Raw genomic sequence first — 18,319 nt, 5'->3', positions numbered from 1 at the left:
GTTTTGTGCATTGCTACTAAGTGTCCTCACTTGACGTAATCACTCAGATGTCGGAGAAACTCACAAGAACAAAAAAAGTGGGCGTGTGCCTTCAGTGACCACTGAGGTATTTGTTTTAATAAACAGAACTTGATAAAGCTCAGTTTTCGACTTTCACCGGCAGTACAATTGTCATCGCCTACACGGACGAGCATTGTGGGCATTCATCCCACCGATGAAAGGAGGCTGAACGCAAATAAACAATTCTGTTTTAAAAATTTCTACACACTTTCCAGAAAAACCGCTGCTGGGTTAGGCAGTTCAGATGGTACGTTTTTTTTTTATTGCGACACAAAACGGGAAAGCATGGAAGGAGATTAGACAGTCCTTTTAAAGTCTGGGATTTTTCATTTGTGGCATGTGCGTGCACTGAAGCTGTGATAAGAATGATGATCGTAGACTACCAGTAGTTTGTGTAGTATACGACGTCTCTATATGCGTTTTACAAAGCATTTGATATGACTGGAAACAACCACCGAGGTAATGTTCAGAGACCTCGCCTTTGCCAAGTTCGGTCAAGATCTGGTACCACAAAGCAGTAATAATGAAGGCAAAATGAAATTCACTGCTCAACACCATGTACAATTTATGACCAATAATCGTATGTAATTGCACACCGCTTTAGCACCGATTTAAATGCATGAGCGGTCAATGTCACGGCTGATTTACGGTAACACCAAATGATCCCACTGCTTCACCTACTCATCACCATTCACTTCGTGGATATGCTGTGGTTTCAGATGCTGAGCAGCTTTTTGAGTAGCCTGTGTAACGCTGTCCACCTGTGTCTCCTTGCTAGCGTGCCGCACGCATTGCTTTCTCCACGCCGCAATTGTTGGAACAATGCCAAGTAGGTCAAGTTGCAGCTTTGCGTTGATGTTCCTCTCTCCCTCACCTGCAGCAGCTGCCGGCTCTTCCCAATACACCAAGGTGCTGTTGCTCCTCCACCCACTCAAAACACACTTCTGTCTCGCTTCACCTTCTCTAACGCCCGTCACGCTCGACTGCAGGTCGAGTGAATACACTCTTTCGACTCTTTTATCTGTGGTGAAACTTGCACGAAACTCAGCCAGCATCCCGTGTTTTTGCATTTCAAAGAAACGTTAACTTGAGTAAAGACCAAGTTTTTTTTTTAAATTGTTCTTCCAGCACCCGCGTCGACGCCCTTTTCGGCCAGATCAACGCCGTGCGCACCGCTTTTGCTTCACATCCCGTCATGGTTTCCTTCGGAGACATGGTCCATTTTTTTTACGCGAGCTGGTTATTTGCGAAGATTTACTTAACCTTGGTCTACTCTACTTTTCAATTGCTTTGCTACTGCCAAGTGTCATTTATGTACTTTTTAGTGTGTTCTTCTGATGTGTCCTTGTGGTACAGTTGTCAGAAAATAACTAGATGAAATTCAACTCAAGATTTGAACATGATGTGAAGTAGCAATCGAGCGACATTGAAAAAAGTTTCAAAAAAGTATTTCAGCACAAGATTGTCAAACAATATGTAGCAGAACGCTACTCTTGCTAAAAAAATTGAGACACTAAAGTGTTCAGACAAAGCATAGACAGCTGACCATGAAAACGTATGAGAAAATCTTGAAGAATGGAAAACCAGCAGTCTACTGTAGAGAATAATGTAGTTGATGAGAAAGAAAATAGAAATTCTTAAGAGGAGGTGCCATCAAATTTGTGGCTTGTGTTTTCTTTGTTGCAAACATTTCTTATGACACTAGGATTATGATACCCACTTCAAAATTTATGTAGTATTGCTAAATAATTTGATTTCACCTTATTGATTTATACAACTTTTGGTTTAAGTTTCCGGACGCAGACTTGGACAGTCACGTCACTTTGCACGAAGCATGAACACATGGGCTCACAAAATTCTGACACATGCAGGGCCGCATCGTATGCTTTTGTGCACACTCGTGAGCGATTCTCCTGCTGCCTTTGTAACTTCCTTAGCTTCTTTCATGGAGGATATCCACATTCTTTTGTCAATTTTTGTTATCGCCCCATTACGCTGTTAGTAATTCTTAGCGCAAAAACTGCACTTGTTGTGTTTGGAAAGCTTCAGGACCGGAGTAGATCATTTTGTTAAGATTAAGGGCACAACGTGAACATAACAGATGACTCTTGAACCTACGTGGCCACTAGTGGTAGCATATTCAACGGCACTTCAGTAAATGCCCCAGTGCGTGAGCGTTAGTTAGTGTACCGACAGCTGACGCTTTCTTTGTTGGTACCAGTGCCAGTGCACATCGCTGTAATCTGACTTCCCGTATACCGACCACAATTTCTGCCATATAAACAGTTTTAGTTTGGACACGCGGTCTCTGCGTTCGTCAGCGTTGCGATTCCATCACAATATTAGCAAGTACAATATTCCTCTATGCGCAGAGATTCTTTCCAGAATACCTTTATAAAACAATGGTATCAAAATCTTCTGGCATTGCTGCAATCATGAAAATAGGTGCATATCTTAGTTTTCAGTGTGTGGCCATAGTTTGAAAAAAGAAAGTTTGAAATGGCTTCACTGTCGCAACTATCTTTACCGAAAATTCGCACCAGCACAATAATAGAATCCCTCAGATTTCCGCAATAAGAATACGGTGCTTCCCTGTTTATTTGGCAACCGAGTCGTGCTTCGGGAAGGTTTTCGGCTCGGTGTTCAGCCCTCCTGACTATGACCGCCATTCATCAACTATAGAGGGCATGACGCTTCGAGAACTCTTGATTTTCGGGATTGGATGAGTTATTTTGCACGATTCACAATTTTTGTACTTTGGAATTAATGACAAGCCTGCTTGTTCTTTACGCGCTTGGTGACGGTCTGGTTGCAGAACGACATGGCAGACCAGAAGCGATAGCTAGTGGAATGAAGGCCGGCTTCCAGAATCTTCAGCATAAAGAACAAACTATGTTTAAAATCTTTTTTGCAGACTGTATTGGCGCACTGCGCAACAGCCTCCCGACACGGCCTCCGTAGAACTGTCCAAGCTCATCAAGTTTCTGCTCCACTACTCCTCTTTGTCTTTGGCAGTGCTTGGTGCGGCATTAGAAATTTGATTAGGTAATTTTACAGAAGTATAATTCGTTTTATTTTATCCTTTAAAAGATGTTTAAGAAGCGGGCATTCTAATGAAAGCGATATGTTCCTATTTTTGTGTGTATACATCAGTAACTCGACTTTTTGTGCTCTATTTCAGATTCTTGGATGGTTGCTCCTTGGAGGCACAACCATCCTACACACATCAAAACCAAATCATCGTAGCGAAATAGATCAGGTAAAGCCGCTTTGATTTCCTTTCTCGGAATGATATTTTGCATTGCCACTTGTAACCAAACAAGCAAATTCATTTCAGGATGACGTTATAACAGAGGAAGTTCTTAAAGTAGCACCAGGTCTGGCTTGTGATTTGGGACAAGCTGTGGAAACATCAACAGAGCCAGCGTGTGAAACGAATGATAGTACAGAGAAATCGGTTCAAGTGCAGCTACTTATGCACCACGAAGGATCCCAAACGGACGAAAAGAAAATTGCATCTTCAACTGCTATGCAAACAGAGCCATACAATTGTTTTTCAGGTATGTATTCGCGTTTCTCATCGGGTTTATGAAAAATTCAGTTTGGCCACAAAGGTGCCAAAGCGGCATTTCAAACTGTTACATGAAATGAGGGTAGCAACTCAATGCTTTTGCGTTCGACCAGTCATCATCCTTCAAAATGCTGACGTAAAGGTATACGGTTGCCATAGTGAGCATAGTAATTTTCGTTTTGTCTGTCTCTTTCATCATCATCATCATCAGCCTGACTACGTCCACTGCAGGACAAAGGCCTCTCCCATGTTCCGCCAGTTAAACCGGTCCTGTGTCTGTCTCTTTAGTGCGATGTAATTGGTAAGAGAGCGGCAAGTACAGTGCGTACAATGGTATCAAACACCTGTTGATTTATTTTGAGACAGCAACCAACCGCGCCTGTTTATTAAGTATCTACAGTTTTACTCCAAGGAAGTCATCCCTGTATCACATCACACATGTGCATTGACACTTCATGCACAAACTAGGTCATGTGCACTTGGCGTGCCTGAGCGTACACGTACACCATCAATGTTGTTTCATTTGGACGTTCTCAGTAGTGTATCGCCTGTGTCTGAGGAGCGGATTCCTCAGCGGGTGTACATTTGGAGGGGTTGGCATGGATTATGTGTCCTTGCCACGATACCCCGCGTCGCACCGCTGGAACAGCTGTCGGAGACGATGCACCAAAAACAATCTAAGCGCTCTCAGGGCAGCACGTTGCGGGAACGGCTAGAAGATGAATGCATGCAAAGTGGAAATTTGTTAATGTATAGCATCGCTGCAATTTGAAAATAAGATTTCAGGAATGCTCTTACATTTCATTTGTGGGTGTTTTTTCTCGTGGCTGTTACTCATCTGCTCAGCAACAGATCACTAAAGTTACGCATGTCACCTCAAAGAGTTCTTGCAATGTCACGTGATATGCCCTCAACTGGGTTCTTCTTATTGTGCTGGATATAGCCAACAAATGGCACATTCTTCTTGATATCAGTGTTTTTAGCATGTTAATAACCATAGCCAGGACGGCCAGTATTTAACCAGAACCTGAGTAAGAGTGTTCGGTGAGTGACGGTAGAGGACCAATGCCTGCCAGGAGTGATGTAAGCGCAGGAACATTCCTTACTTAATAAGGAACTCGAGGCTGTAGAAAGATTCGGAGCCCTGCACTATGGCATCTCTCACATTCTTACCGTAGTCTTTGGACATACTGCAAAAATTATTCATTAGGCATTACTATCACTTATCACCCGAAAATTACTTCCTCTGGATATTTCCATACAGGCATTATTGTAGATGCTTCTTAAAACTTTTTTACCAGTTTACACCGTAAGTGGCAGCCTAATGCATTACGAACTCAAACTTGTGATTGGTATGCGACCATGTCTGGACTGCGACTCCAAATTGCCGGAATCGAAACAAACGAGATTTGCTAATGTTTCTTTTTTTTCAATCTTTGTGCAAACACTATTGAAATCGAAAAAGTAATGAAGTTTAAAGCAGTGTTAATTTAAATTGTCGACATGAAGTTTCGCTTGTTTGGCAAATAACTGATTTAGACTGGAAGTTCGAAGAAAAGGCAAGGAGAAGATGAAAGCTTGTGGTTAAAAATTCGTAAACACAGTGTGGGTGTTGCAATCGGCTTTTCAACAAGAAGCCATGAAAACGACAAGTCCACTTGTCATAACTTCGGCTACAGCACACACATGATGTTTAAGAAAGTCTCATGGTCCGGACTACAAACTTAATAATGCATCCTTTTGTTTTTACATATCTGTGTATGCTGAGCAAAATAATTATGCAGATAAGACGCGACAACGTTCAGTAGTGGTTGTCACATATTCAAGATCCGAGCCCTACACCAAGAACGTCCATGTTTATTTCTACCGCTCGTGCCCTCCCATCCTTCTTTCTCCTCAGTTTTCCTGCTTGTTGTCGCGCGGCCGCAATTTTCTGCAACATACTCCCAAGGGGCCGAGACGATCACGAGGTAGTCTCGCTATTCCAGATTACTTGTCTGGCTGACTGGCCTCCAGAATATATGCTAACTTTACCAGTCACTTTCCTTGCCTTTCCAGAAGCTAGTCAGGCGTTCAAGCTGTAGCACTAATGACCGTCTCAATGCATTTCCTGTCAAACGGGTGATTCGGTATGACCGGTCTTCCCACCAAAGATCTCCCCCGAACTTACACTTGACGACTGGTTGGCTCTGGGAGACGAGCAGCTACTGCACAACATCAGCGTTGAGCTTTGAACTCTTCTGCAGGGCATCGTTAAGACAGGCATGACCTAGCGTGTGCGTTGAGGTGTCAGACACAGCATAAAGCCTTGGTGTGACAGCATTTTCATGAATGACTGCATGATGAGGCGCATAATAGCCATCATCTTTTGGCTGTCGTATTTCCAATCGTCTTTTCTGTTTTTTGCTAAATGCCTCTCTGATTGCCTTGCCACGGTGTCTATACAGTTCAGAACGTTTCTTGAACCAGTTCAATTCAATTGCACATGTGGATAGCCTTCTCCCAATCTTCGATGATCACTGTTTGAATGTCTACCCAAAACTGGTAGTTTTAGCGGAACCTTGTAGCAGCCATCCAACTTTATGATGCCCTGTTAAGATGCCTCAAGTTCTGGTGGAGCCTTGTTTTTTTTCTCGGCAGGTGCCTTGGTCCCCATGACACCGAGACGCCTTATTGCAGAAAGATCACCGTTAGGGACAAACTTTGTGGTATAGTACAGGAATAGAGCGCTCATGTATGCTGAACTTCTCTCGCGTTCTATGGTGCCCTGAACAGTCCAGCCAAAGTTGGTTTTGGCTGCAAGATCACTGGACAAGCGATCTATTCTTCCAGTTACTATCTTCCAGTAGACATCAGAACCAAGTAAAATGCTTACTTCCTGTGGGTTCCAGGTGTTGGGATGAAATTTGTCTGCAGCATGACAAGTTCATGTCCCACAAAAGCTGCGAAATATCAGTACTGAGCGGCGGACCTTTTCCTATATTCACTGCTACTCGCCCCTTTTCCATAGAAGGTCACCTGATCAAACACATGCATACACTCACCATAGGTCAACGAAACCACTCTTGAGTCGACTCACAGACTCAGATCAAGCAGCGAGTCTCAGTGAATCTGCGTGAGTAATATTTGTGTGAGTTTGACTCCGAGTGAGTCTGGTTGAAAAAAATTTTGTCGAGGATAGTCAGAATGACTTTAGCTCAGGATAATGTTAGGTACTTGGAGTGTGAGCGAGTCCGAAGAGCAAGATGTATTTCTGCAGTGACACTGATGGAGTTCCACTTCTCTTTTCTGACCTATGGTCATATATACTCATTTTCAATACTAATCTCAGCCTTATCAAGATTCACGTTTATGCTGACCTCTACTTACTTGCATACGAAAACAGTTTCATTCATACACAATTTCAATATTTATTGATTAGAGGCACGAATTACGTAAGGGAAGGCTCTGACCCCCCCCCAACTCTTCCAAGGCAGTTTTTGATTTTGATAAGTATATCTTGGATTGTTATCTCTTTCAAGAAAAAAGACCTTACTGGTGTATGAGCACTCATAACACTTATTTGAAGACACTTTACCAAAAGCACCAAAAAGACAGCCTATTATGTGAGATATTGGTGTTTTAGAGCATTGACATCGTGGTGAAAAAACATTATTCTACACTCTTGGTCAAATCCTGGCAAGCATACACGCCAGCTGGCAGGAAATTCGGTCAAATTATGGTTGCTCCTAGTCAGTTTGTTTCACGGCTTCTTAGCAGTGTCCTACAGGAAGCGGCCCTATTCCTAATGGCCTTCAGAAATGCGGGATTCTAGGTAAAATTTTCTGGGGCTAAGTACGGCCTGTGGTTACAGGTGACACTTCAATAAGCGGCCTGGCCTTGATGCGAAAAAAGTTTCTTTTAAATTTTCGTGTGCATTTTCTTGCTGATATCGCGGCGAATCTTATGGCTACAGGTAATTAGACAGTATCACGTCAATCTACACCTGCGAAATTAACATGCAAAGCACCCGCAGCTCTGAAATCGAACTTGGGACCACATGCACGCGAACCAGATATCTTACCTATTAGGGAGCCTACATGACCGTCATGTAGGCTCCCCATTACCTATTGCACCACAGCGCCACCATATGAAGGTGAGGTTTTATTTTATTTTTTTTTTTGGAGGGGGGGTTTACCAAGTAGTTTGCGAATCGTCGGGAAAATCTGTAACTTTTTTTTTTTCAAATGCAATTTTTTGCGTGTGTATTTGGTCAGGGAATAGTTTGTACGGCTTTATGAATGTGAGACAGCCACGGTGAGCGCTTTTGGCTCGGACTTTGGTTTGTGGTGCGCCGTTTAGCAAGAACAATTAACTTGTGTTTGTGCGTCGTTTCAGTGCTTCCCTATAAAGCGTGGGTGTTTCACTCACCGAGAATTTGCAGACACTTGCACGTTGAGGCTATCTTGAGGTCTCAAAACCTGCGTACGTTTCTCGCACGTGTGTTCGCTGTGGGCGATTTCGCCTATTTCTGTTGCGAGGTACACATGTGTGAGTGTGACATCAGCCTGTTTGAAGACAATCCGCTTTCGCACGTTAACTTTACATGAATATTTTGGTGGGCCTACTGTAGCATTTGCATTTCATGTACTCTAACTGCGGCGAGCTGCATGCTAGGTCAGCAGCGCTTTTTCAGCATTTTGAGGAGTGTTTATTTCTTCAATTCGCATTTATGCACACTATCTCACGATATACAGTAGCTTTCACTCGTTTTCAGTCTTTAATTAGCTTGTTTATAGGCAGTAGTTACTCTTACCTTTTTGCAGCATCAAACCGCTGTACGAGTGAATGGCAGAACGCAGGGTCGAATGTGACGTCCACAAATTAGCAGTGATGGAAGTGCTGCTCCAATTGCTTCAAACTTCTTCACAATAAAAATGTCGCTCCAAAGTGCAATATTCGCTAGTACTTGCTTCAAACCTGCTCCCAAATGATGTTGGGAAACTAAAAGCAATGACTTTGAACCATGTGACTATCCAGTGGGCCTAAACAATACACAAAGCAGCTGTGTACACGCTCATCTAAGTATGCTACTCGGTGGTGTAAATCCAGAAAAACCACAAGGCATCAGGCCATGGTGGCCATTTTTTTTAATAGCAGTTGTATCTTCATTTGCGTAAGAAATAAAAGGGTTGCAAAAAGGTTGCCCAGAAATAACAATGCGGAACTAGCCGTCGTTAATGTAAGTAGACAAGGCCTGCATGAACGCTTTGCCTATCGAGGTACATGGAACACCACTGTACTTGCCAGAGCACGCAATCGGAACAACGATCGCGTCCTTGCTGCACGCAATTGGTGCTAGCTTCAACTCTGCATCTAGCGTCATACTAGGGATCGTTCCTGTGGGATGCAGATCGTGCATAGCAAAGACGCCGATGTGTGTGCCTTGCATGTGCTAGCAGATGCCGTGCAGTTCCCCAATCCTCGAGAGACAAAGTGTTTACGCTGGTCTGCTCGGGCAGATGTCACCTACTTAGTGCGTATGGCTACGGATAGTGCGCCACTGTCGTGGAAAAGCAAAGTTTTCACGGCCACTCTAAAAATCATGCTATGAAATAAAATTTATTAAAAATTGGCCTCATATCTGCTTGTTACACTGCAAATGTCGTCGAAATACGACAGTCTTGCGTCTGGAGAGAGTGAACAAAACGTTTATTTGATGTTCTGGGCAAAAAAAATCAGTGAATGGTATTCTGGAGGTACTGCGTTAGAGTTCCTCGAGCGTGCAACGGAGGCGAACGAGTGCGTCAAGTCACATCACACGTGAGACATGAGCGCTATCTGGCAGTTATCCTGGAAAACGAAGCGCGTGACATGCGCACCCACCTCTGAGGTGATAAGGTTTAGAACGCAAGTTGATGGGTAGGTGCCACTACCGTATCATTTTAGCAAAGCGTTGGAAACACTTCTTTTTTGCTGCAAGTGTGCGGTTAACGCTACGGTCCTTAGAATTACTTATGTATACCTTTTCTATAAAAAAGACACACATATAAAATATTTATGTGTTGTTATGGTGCCTCATATATGTGCAGTAATTGATTTTTAATTGACAATCAGACAAGTATGAACGCTGAATCTTGAGCAATATTGGTGGGCGCTGCGAATGGGGTCGGCTGTTTGGAGTATCGTTTGGCCTATTTTGTGCCGTTTAGGGTTGTGTTAAGAGTGGACAAACGAACAAATTTGCAGACAGACAGATAGACGGACAGACCAAAATTTTTTTATCAAAGGTCTCCAAGAAAGACTATCGTCTTTAATAACGAGCATGGGGTCCAAGCCTGAGCAAATGCATTGTTCTGTTCACTGTTATTTAACATTTTTCGCGATTTCTATATTTCACATGGCTGAGGAACCGTTAACACAGGTACGCAGTAAAAGGCAGTCGTTTAAAAAGTTCATTGCACTTTTTTGTAGCTTTTAACTCAATTATACTATGTGCTAAATCTACGGTAAATCTCAAGAAGGACACTTGCAATTGAAGTCCTCCCCAATCTGAACAAAAGGAAAGTCCGAACCCCCTCCCTCTAACTAACTGTATACTAGTGCACTGCATATTCGATAATAAATATAAATATTTATGAAATACTTAAATGATGCTTCAGTCTTCAGGAGTTGTTAGGAACGTGTATCTGCTTCAAAAACACCAATAGCCACCCTAAACTAGCATTTCTTTCTGCTCCGAAGGCACTTAAGGCTGCTCCAAACCACCACTTTTTTATGCCCCAGAATCTGCTGCAAAAAGCAAAATGCTGCTTCCATCACTGAATTAGAGATGGACAGTTGGGTTCCGCTCCCAATAAATAGCTAATGCTCCTGCACCTCTTTTTCGCCACCGTCCGTGTGCAGTTGGGGGTCAAGAAATGGTCCAGAACGAACCTGAAAATCTTTATTGTTACTACATGCAGTTGCTCTTAAGAAAATGAGGAATTTAATAGCTGGTGCATTATTCCACCGCAGAACACTGGTTGGCTTGATCGTAGTTGAGTATTACAAATGCATGCTGGAATATGAAAACCGTAGAGCCAACAAATGTTGATGTGCATAGGCTTTCCTGCTGACTTCCGCACCTGTACGTGATGTAGATGTTCATCATAAAATTATGCAACCACTAATGAAACATCAACCCACAGATTTACAATACTGATCATTCTCTGTCTCACTGCCATCAGTTTATTTCTTTTTGCAATGCTTTTCAAAAATTATCTGTTCAACTTGTTTTGTAAAACAAGAGCATCACCACGGAAATGCCAGTGTTTCAGTAAACCGTTGCGCATGGGCAAGTACTCGTTTCTTTAGTGCATGGCGAATGTCATACCTCGACAACTGATAATAGAAAAAAATGTTTGTATTATTTCATTGAAATCAACCAAACGATTAACATTGGGACTACACATCCCTGTGCTCGCCCAAATGCAGAGAGATGCATGATACTTGAATAAAGTGTGCCATAAGGCACTGGAAACTATTCCCGTTCTAGACCATCTTGTAGAAAAACAGGTATGCCAATGACAGGCCAATGCTCGTGTTGCTTCGCCGAAGATCAAAAAAAGAACTCCATTAGTCTTTCAGCATTCATCAGATTGAATGTTTTACTAAGAACTCGGGCTCGACTTCTTTTACTACAAACTTTTTTTTTCGAGCTCACAAAATGAAATGAAAAATTCAGATATTGCTTGCTGAGATTTTATGCTAAGTTCTGCACTTATTGAGCAAAGCGTCGACTGTCGTTCTTTGCAATATGTAGAAATACATGGCAAAGAAAAAAAACATGGCCGGTTTGCTAGTTGATGTTCTTTTTTTCTTAACATGTTTGCTTAACTGAAGGTAAAAGAGCAATCGATGATGAGTAGTGTGCACTGCTTATCATTTCTTTATGAAAGGCGTTCTTCTAAGAAAAATAATTCATTGATCCTGAAAACATTCTGCAACTTCTGCCAAATAAAATAAACCTGGGGCTAGATGATACAAAACGGTTATGTTTAATCTATGATCCATAACAAAGTGGACAGTTTGGATTTGTTACAGTGCATTTATATTAGTACTCCACTCGGCCAAACGTATGAAGGTGCTCTTAAAACTTGCTTGCGAGCCACATGCCACCCTGCTTCTGCCAGTTGTGAAAGGAGTATGTCCTGCATACCTTTTACGCTGATTGGTATTTGATATCACTTAAATTGCACGTTTGCCAGCACTTGCTGGATGTCTAATCAACATAGCTCGTTAAGTGTACATGATTGTATAAATTTTGCTATAGGAGGTATACATATCACAAGATGCATGTGGGAATAATAGTAATAATAATATTTTATTATAATTTTGAAAAAGTAGCTCAGAGATACAAAATTGGCCTGCCTACGCCTCATTGGGCTTGAAGGGCAGAGCGGACAGACAGCAGACCTTAACGCCTAATATACCTTCTAAATATATTTGGCAATCATTGCAGAAGACAGAAAATTTTATAACCAGTGTGTCATAACAAGAGGTGCAGGGCATTTTTTATTAGTTACATGGATAACTATGGGTATTGCAGAATTATATGAAAAGCTCAATGCCTCAGAAAACTAAAAAAAGCTTGATAAGTGTCGTATTCAGATCACGATATAACAGAACTTAACAGTTTTTTCAAGAATTTTGAAAACTGCTCAATACCAACACTAAACCCATCTTAGAAAACTATTTGATACTTGCACTGAATCCAGCATTCACATCATTTTGCTGGGTGATATCAATATTAATGTCGCTCAGGAGGACTCCAGTAATTATTTTTATACTGGCTTACTCATTGGCAATCAATAACATATGGGGCAATCAATAACATCGACTAGATGAGAATTAAAACTTGAGCAAGTTGGTACGTATATGCAGCACACTGCAGGACGAGGAATAAGAAGAATGAATGTGGCATCCAGCGCGGTGTTTATCCATTTTGTCACAGTCGAAAGGACGCGGTTCACATCTTTCACGAGTGCGCCCTTCTAAAAGCCCTACTCCGAAAGATAGCCGACTTATTTCAGCTCCCGATAGTTCCATATCCCACGGTTCGATATTTAAATCCGCACTCACGCGGTCAACCAGTTCGTGCTTCTCGTCGAGTGCCTATACCACATGGCAAGGTTCTGTATGGCGTTGCATAAGTCAGTTGCCAGACTATTTGTCGGCGCGATGCGAGGCCATTTACCAGGAGAGCCTTCCGGGCCTTCACGAAGTGCTTGCAAAAGTGCGGAAAGTGGTCTGGTTCCATCTCTTTCGTGAGCGGTATCGCCTAGGCGCGAAGAAGTTTCTCGAAACCTGGCACCGACCGGCAGTGATCTATAGTGAGTCTAACGGGCAACTAACCATCCGGCTATAATGACGGAACATCTAGCAGCACGATTTGGCGAGGCATCACTCGCCTGCATGCCTTGTTGCTTAAGTCCATCGGCACGTTCATTCTGCGCTCGGACAAACGACCACGCCCGGCGGTTTACATTCTGCTCGGCCGCGTCCTCATCCTCTCTTCTCCGGGAGAAAGCGGTGGATGGATGGATTAATAGATAGATATGGCTGTATCCTTTAGATCGGGCGGTGGCTAGCGCCATCAAGCCGTAATACCAAATGAACCAAAAACTAGATTTATTTTTTTTTCCTTTACATAGTGAGATTGAGGATTCGTACTTAGCAGTGAAGGTTCCAATTTTCACTCGTGCCTTGACTTTAGTCATCAATCAGATAACGTCCTTCTAGTTAATTCTACCCGCTCAAAGTCTGTTTTTTTCTCCCTGTCCCTAAACCCCAGTGCTTTGAAAAACTCTGCGCCGGTTTCTTTCAGGCGGCGCGCTCTTGGTGGACCCTTCCTCCTCCTCTCTCGCTCCTCTTAGAGGGCGAGAACGAATGCACTCTTTCTCCCTCCGAGCTAAACTCGTTTCTCTCACTAGCCCCGCCCTCGGCATGTGTATACCTTAGAAGTGTGGCAGTTTGGGCTAGTTGGTATGGCATGACGATAGTTATAGCGCGAGAACAAAACGACGACAGAGACAAGAAGGACACTGTGTAGTCGGCTTGGTCTCTGTGTCGTCGTTCTGTTCTCGCGCTATAACTATCGTCGTGTGTATACTGGTCTCTTGCGCGCGTGGCTGCTTCTGCGTCTTATTTCAAACCGCTCGCTGGCAGGTAGCCAGTGGGCACAAGCCTGCTACGTGTTTCCAGAGAATACCACGGCCGGACTCGACGCTCCTTCCGCACGCTCCTTACGGCCTTCTCAATACCGGCGCCGCGCATATATTTTTTTCTGACGCGTAGTGCGGCGGCTAACCGCACGAGGGCAGCACCACCTCACAGTAAGCTTCGCCGGCTCCCCGCGTCGCCGACTGCGACTTTTCATGACTGCGTGCGATGACCTCGGGTAAACAATGCATCAGACACGCTCAGGCACGCTAACTGCACTAGCGTAGCCGTGGTTTATTGTTGCGTGCCGCTGTGTAAGTCACAGCAAGGGAAGACACCGGGTGTGGCGTACCACCAATTTCCTAGTGATGAGGAACTGTGTTCGAAGTGGAGGAAAAATGTTTCGCGTGAAAACCTCGTCATCAATGACAAGTCCGCATCGACTGTAGTGTGCAGCAATACTTCACGGAAAATGACTATGTTCCCGGATATCGTATCCGGAAACTGCGTCCAGGAGCCGTGCCCACGGTCTCTGATCAGTATCCTTCGTATATGGTCCCGGCTACGAAGAGGCCGCGTAAAGAACCTGCAGCGCGTGGCCACCTCGGCTCCTCAACAGCCGACGAAACGGAAAGCGGAGTCATCGCCGTCTACCTACGGGGAGTGGATACATCGTGAAGCTCGTCAGTGAGTTTGAGTTTGATGCTTGTGTTACGATGCTGACAACTACGATCAAAGCTGACCCTTTGTATGTTCTGTTGCACAGCCAGGACAAAAGTGCACTCCACTACCCAAACCGTATGCTTTTGACACTGTTGGACAACATTGTTACTTTCTTTGAAAAAGCTGCTAGCAAACTTCCGCGTACAAAAGTGCATGAAGTGCTGCAACTTCTGGTTACCCCACACCTCGAACAATCACCCGTCCTCCTCTGCCCAGAGGGTGTAGACAGCAGCCACGCAAGGCGCACAGCTCGTTTAATTGCGGACAAATTCATCAGACAAATTCTCGTTAACTACACCAAGATGGTGAGCGTTAGAAATGAAAAACCACTTGCGTATGTGCACAAGCCGTCTAGAAAATATTTCAGACTGTGATAAGTATGTCATGGAGGTTCGCTTTATTTGTACCATGCATTTGTGTTTGTGTTAATTTGTATTGCTAGCGTGGGTTTGAAAGAAAAAGGTATTTGTGCTCACCTCGCACAGAAATTGTTTTTTTATTTAAGTTCTAGTCCACCTTACGACAAAATAAATATTGCTTTTTCTCTCTGAATTTTGTGCGCTGTAATGGATTACTGTTGCTTGTGACAACACGCGTGTGCGAAAATCCGGGAAAGCTGCCGGAATGGTTGCGACTGGGTAAGCGGTGCTCTCAGAGGTCGACTATACCATTTTAACCTAATCACATGCAACGACCGAGCTGTATTGTGTGGATAAAACGTTCATCTTCAAGAATTCAGGCGCCGCAGTTGGTTCTGTTCCTCGTACTCAGCGCTGTTATGATGGTCATAGCGCTGTGGCGCGCACACTGCGCCCGTGAACGCGCTTGGAGGCGGCGGAGCAACAGTTGTCTAGCAACGCCACCCCGAACTTGCGGCGGCAGGCAGCAAAACGCCCCAATGCGAAGGCCGTAAGGGGAGCGCCGGAGGAGTCGAGTCCGGCCGTGAGAATACCTACGAGTTTCTTGCGCTCGTCTTCGTCGCTCCAAGGGGGCGTAGCCCGACCACTTGCTTTGAGCGGGGACCACGGGGGTCTTCGACCTCCGGTCGCTATGGAAAGGCCACATCTCCGTGTGCTCTGACCTCGTCAGCTGCGCTAAAGAGTAGCCCCCTTGCCTGGGTAAGGTACCGTCCATCTCGCAGTATGGGGCAGCGAGATATGTCGCGTTTGATCGGTGCTTTGCGCGCCGAGTGAATGGGCACCCTTGTCCGGGAAGGGCCGTTCACAAAAAAAAAAAAAAAAAGAGGACCGCCCTCTAACCAGGGGCGGAGCCCCCAACTGGGGTGAACGTAACTGGTTGATGAGGGTTTGATGAGTGACACGTACTCTGGGACGCGGCGCTTTCGGGTGCCAACTCCCCTTTCTTTCTGACACCGGTAGACAGACCAAAATTTTTCTCTCTGTCACAGAACGAGCGCTAAAAATGAGCGCGCCGCCAAATTCTTGTGATAACGGGTGGGAGAAACGCCGCGAGGTCAAAAGAAAAAAAAGAAAACGAACATCCAAGGCTCCCCGGGCGCGCGCTCTCCCCTCGGAAGCGTGGCTTCGCCAACGAACCTCCTCACCCCACATCGGCGGCCCAGCAAGCCCGCGATATTTCTAGAACGAAGGAGGCGTGGCCACGCCGAGTTGAGTCATCCGACGCGGAGGGCAGTCGAACCGTCTCGCCTCTCCCCAGCCTTCGCTGCGTATCGCGCCCACGAAATGACGAGAACCTTCTGGAATCTCCCGCGGAAGGTATTTAATCGAGCGGCCGAGACGAGAGAGCAGGAGAAGACGGAAGTGAGCGCCAGAGCGCGCGTAGGGATTCCGCCGTGTAGTCGGCGGAGGTTTTGTCTGTTGGGACCAAGCAGCAGAAGAAGAGGATTTCCACCTGAGCGGTGAAGGCTCGAGCTACAGGCAAGAGCGTGTGTTTACCGCTATCGAGCGAAGACGCGGGGCAACAGCTGCGTGTGTGAAGCCGACGTGTTTCCGGCAAAGAAGTTTGAAGCTTGGAGAGTGGCCATTTGAGGACGCGAGGTTTCCTGGAAGAGAAATTTCGGCGAGGTTTCCTGGAAGAGAAACTTCAGGGGGCAGCGGAATGACAACAGCGCTGGACTTTGAGTGAGTGATTCTCGGAAGAGTATTATTCAGACTTCTGTTCCCAGGACGTTGGACTGAATAGATTTTCTGTCTCTTTAGTCTTTAAGTGTCTTGGTTGTTCAATGCATGCGACTGCATTGTAGTGTTTATTGTTGTCTGTGTCCGTTGTTTTGAGTGTGGCTGATTGTACTTTGTAGTACGTTGTTTGATTGGTGACATATTGTCCTCATCTTTTGTGGAGTTTGCAAACTTGTGTATTGTTGTCGATCTGCCATTATTGAGAATATAATTTTATTTTTTTATCAACTCTCGGCTCTGACTTGTTCTTTGGGCCACAGCCGGCGTCTGCTGGCGCGCCAATAAGGACCACTCCTAAATTGTCCACGCTTTCGTGGTGCGGTTCGGGGGGCCGATACTTCGGCTCTTAGAAATAGCCCAGCGATCGCCTCCCTATTTAACGGGACCGGTGTGACACTCTCGAAGGTCCCCAAGAAAGACCCCAAGAAATGGTAGTGTATAGGTGTTCTGTGGAAAGACTATCGCCTTTAAAAAAAGCGCCCCGGAAGCCGTGACGTTTTGGGGTCGTCAACGAATTTGTCACGTTGGCGAAACGGTTCGACCAGCAAAAAACCGTCCCGTGTGACGAAGCTAGAGTGTACTAGAAGTGTACTGTACCTAGGCGGTTTCGACCGGCGTGGGCGTGGAGGTCGTTCTTAGTCGGCGGCATCGTCGGCGCCTGTCGGGCAAAATCAACGTCAGGATCTAGTAACGTTTTGGCGGCGGCCGCGGCGGCCACTTCTCGTCGGCGGCGCTGGCAGCGTGGAAACCGAAACTACAATTTAAAAAAGGCTACCTTACTGTGTTTTTTTCTGCCTGTTTTGCTGAAAATCACTACATTTAGCAGTAATGCCTGAGAGAACAGCATGGAGATGTAAAAGGACTGGCAAACGGTCGGTAAAGTATTTGTTTTTCAGCATACATATTGAATATAAGTTCTTTCAGGGCACTCCGTTTGTTCACATAGCGAGCACTTTATCGCAAGAAATTTCGTTTCTTTTTACTTTCACAGTGATGCTGTTATATCTGCTAGGTATTATTCTTTATTAACTTACCCTTTGTATTATTTTTACTTCAAGTAACAGTTGTTCTTTTATTTATTATCAAATGTGCCACTTACATCTGTAATGCCTTCCGTTCTTGAGGCTACTATTAAATGAATGAACAATGGAGGAGCCTCTTTTCATTGGGTAAGTAAAGGCAAGTGGAGCTCGCAGTCTTCATGCATAATGTACTGCTTTTTATTTGGGGCGGGGGAGGGGGTAACAGACAGCTGGGCGATTTACGTAGGTCACAATAGCATATAGTGATTCAAGAATTGCACGAAAAAGGTGCTAATCCGCCTCCCATGAGGAAACATTGCTCAGCGACTTATGATGCAAGTGCTACAACGAATAAAAAAGAAGCGAAATGAGTATAGGACATGCGCTTTTTTTTTGTTTCCTACTTCAAAGACTACATTCTTGAAAGACGCAAGGAGGTGTGGGTGGGTGGTGGGGATGGAGAGCAGTTCTTGAATCTGGTTTGTTTGTGAGACCGCTCTTTATAATCATACCAGGCCATACTCCCTCTCCCTTTCTTTTCCTTAAAAGGAGTACTGAAACAAAATTTTGAAAGCGAGATAACCCGTCAAATAGATTTGTGT

The 18,319-nt window shown here is 44.7% G+C and overlaps 1 protein-coding gene across 6 annotated transcripts in view; it reads left to right on the top strand.

Moving 5' to 3' along the window:
• The window catches only part of LOC142802707 (uncharacterized), a 112,235-nt gene that overhangs the window by 17,304 nt on the left and 76,612 nt on the right, over positions 1-18,319 (top strand). For 3 of the 6 annotated variants that reach the window (XM_075887698.1, XM_075887702.1, XM_075887695.1), the window contains exons 2-3: positions 3,242-3,319; positions 3,398-3,620. The exons of 1 other annotated variant lie outside the window; for it this stretch is intronic. In XM_075887698.1, the coding sequence (XP_075743813.1) occupies positions 3,498-3,620 (123 nt within the window). In that variant the 5' untranslated portion in view covers positions 3,242-3,319; positions 3,398-3,497. Of the gene's footprint in view, positions 1-2,974; positions 3,106-3,241; positions 3,320-3,397; positions 3,621-6,271; positions 9,246-18,319 lie in introns of those variants that run through there. 2 more of the 6 variants (XM_075887697.1, XM_075887701.1) reach the window with 2 other exon arrangements.

This window comes from Rhipicephalus microplus, chromosome 3 (genome assembly GCF_043290135.1).
Source record: "Rhipicephalus microplus isolate Deutch F79 chromosome 3, USDA_Rmic, whole genome shotgun sequence".
Lineage (NCBI taxonomy): Eukaryota > Metazoa > Arthropoda > Arachnida > Ixodida > Ixodidae > Rhipicephalus > Rhipicephalus microplus.
The sequence above is the reverse complement of the archived record's forward strand: the minus strand, read 5'-3'. Positions and strand labels throughout refer to the sequence as shown.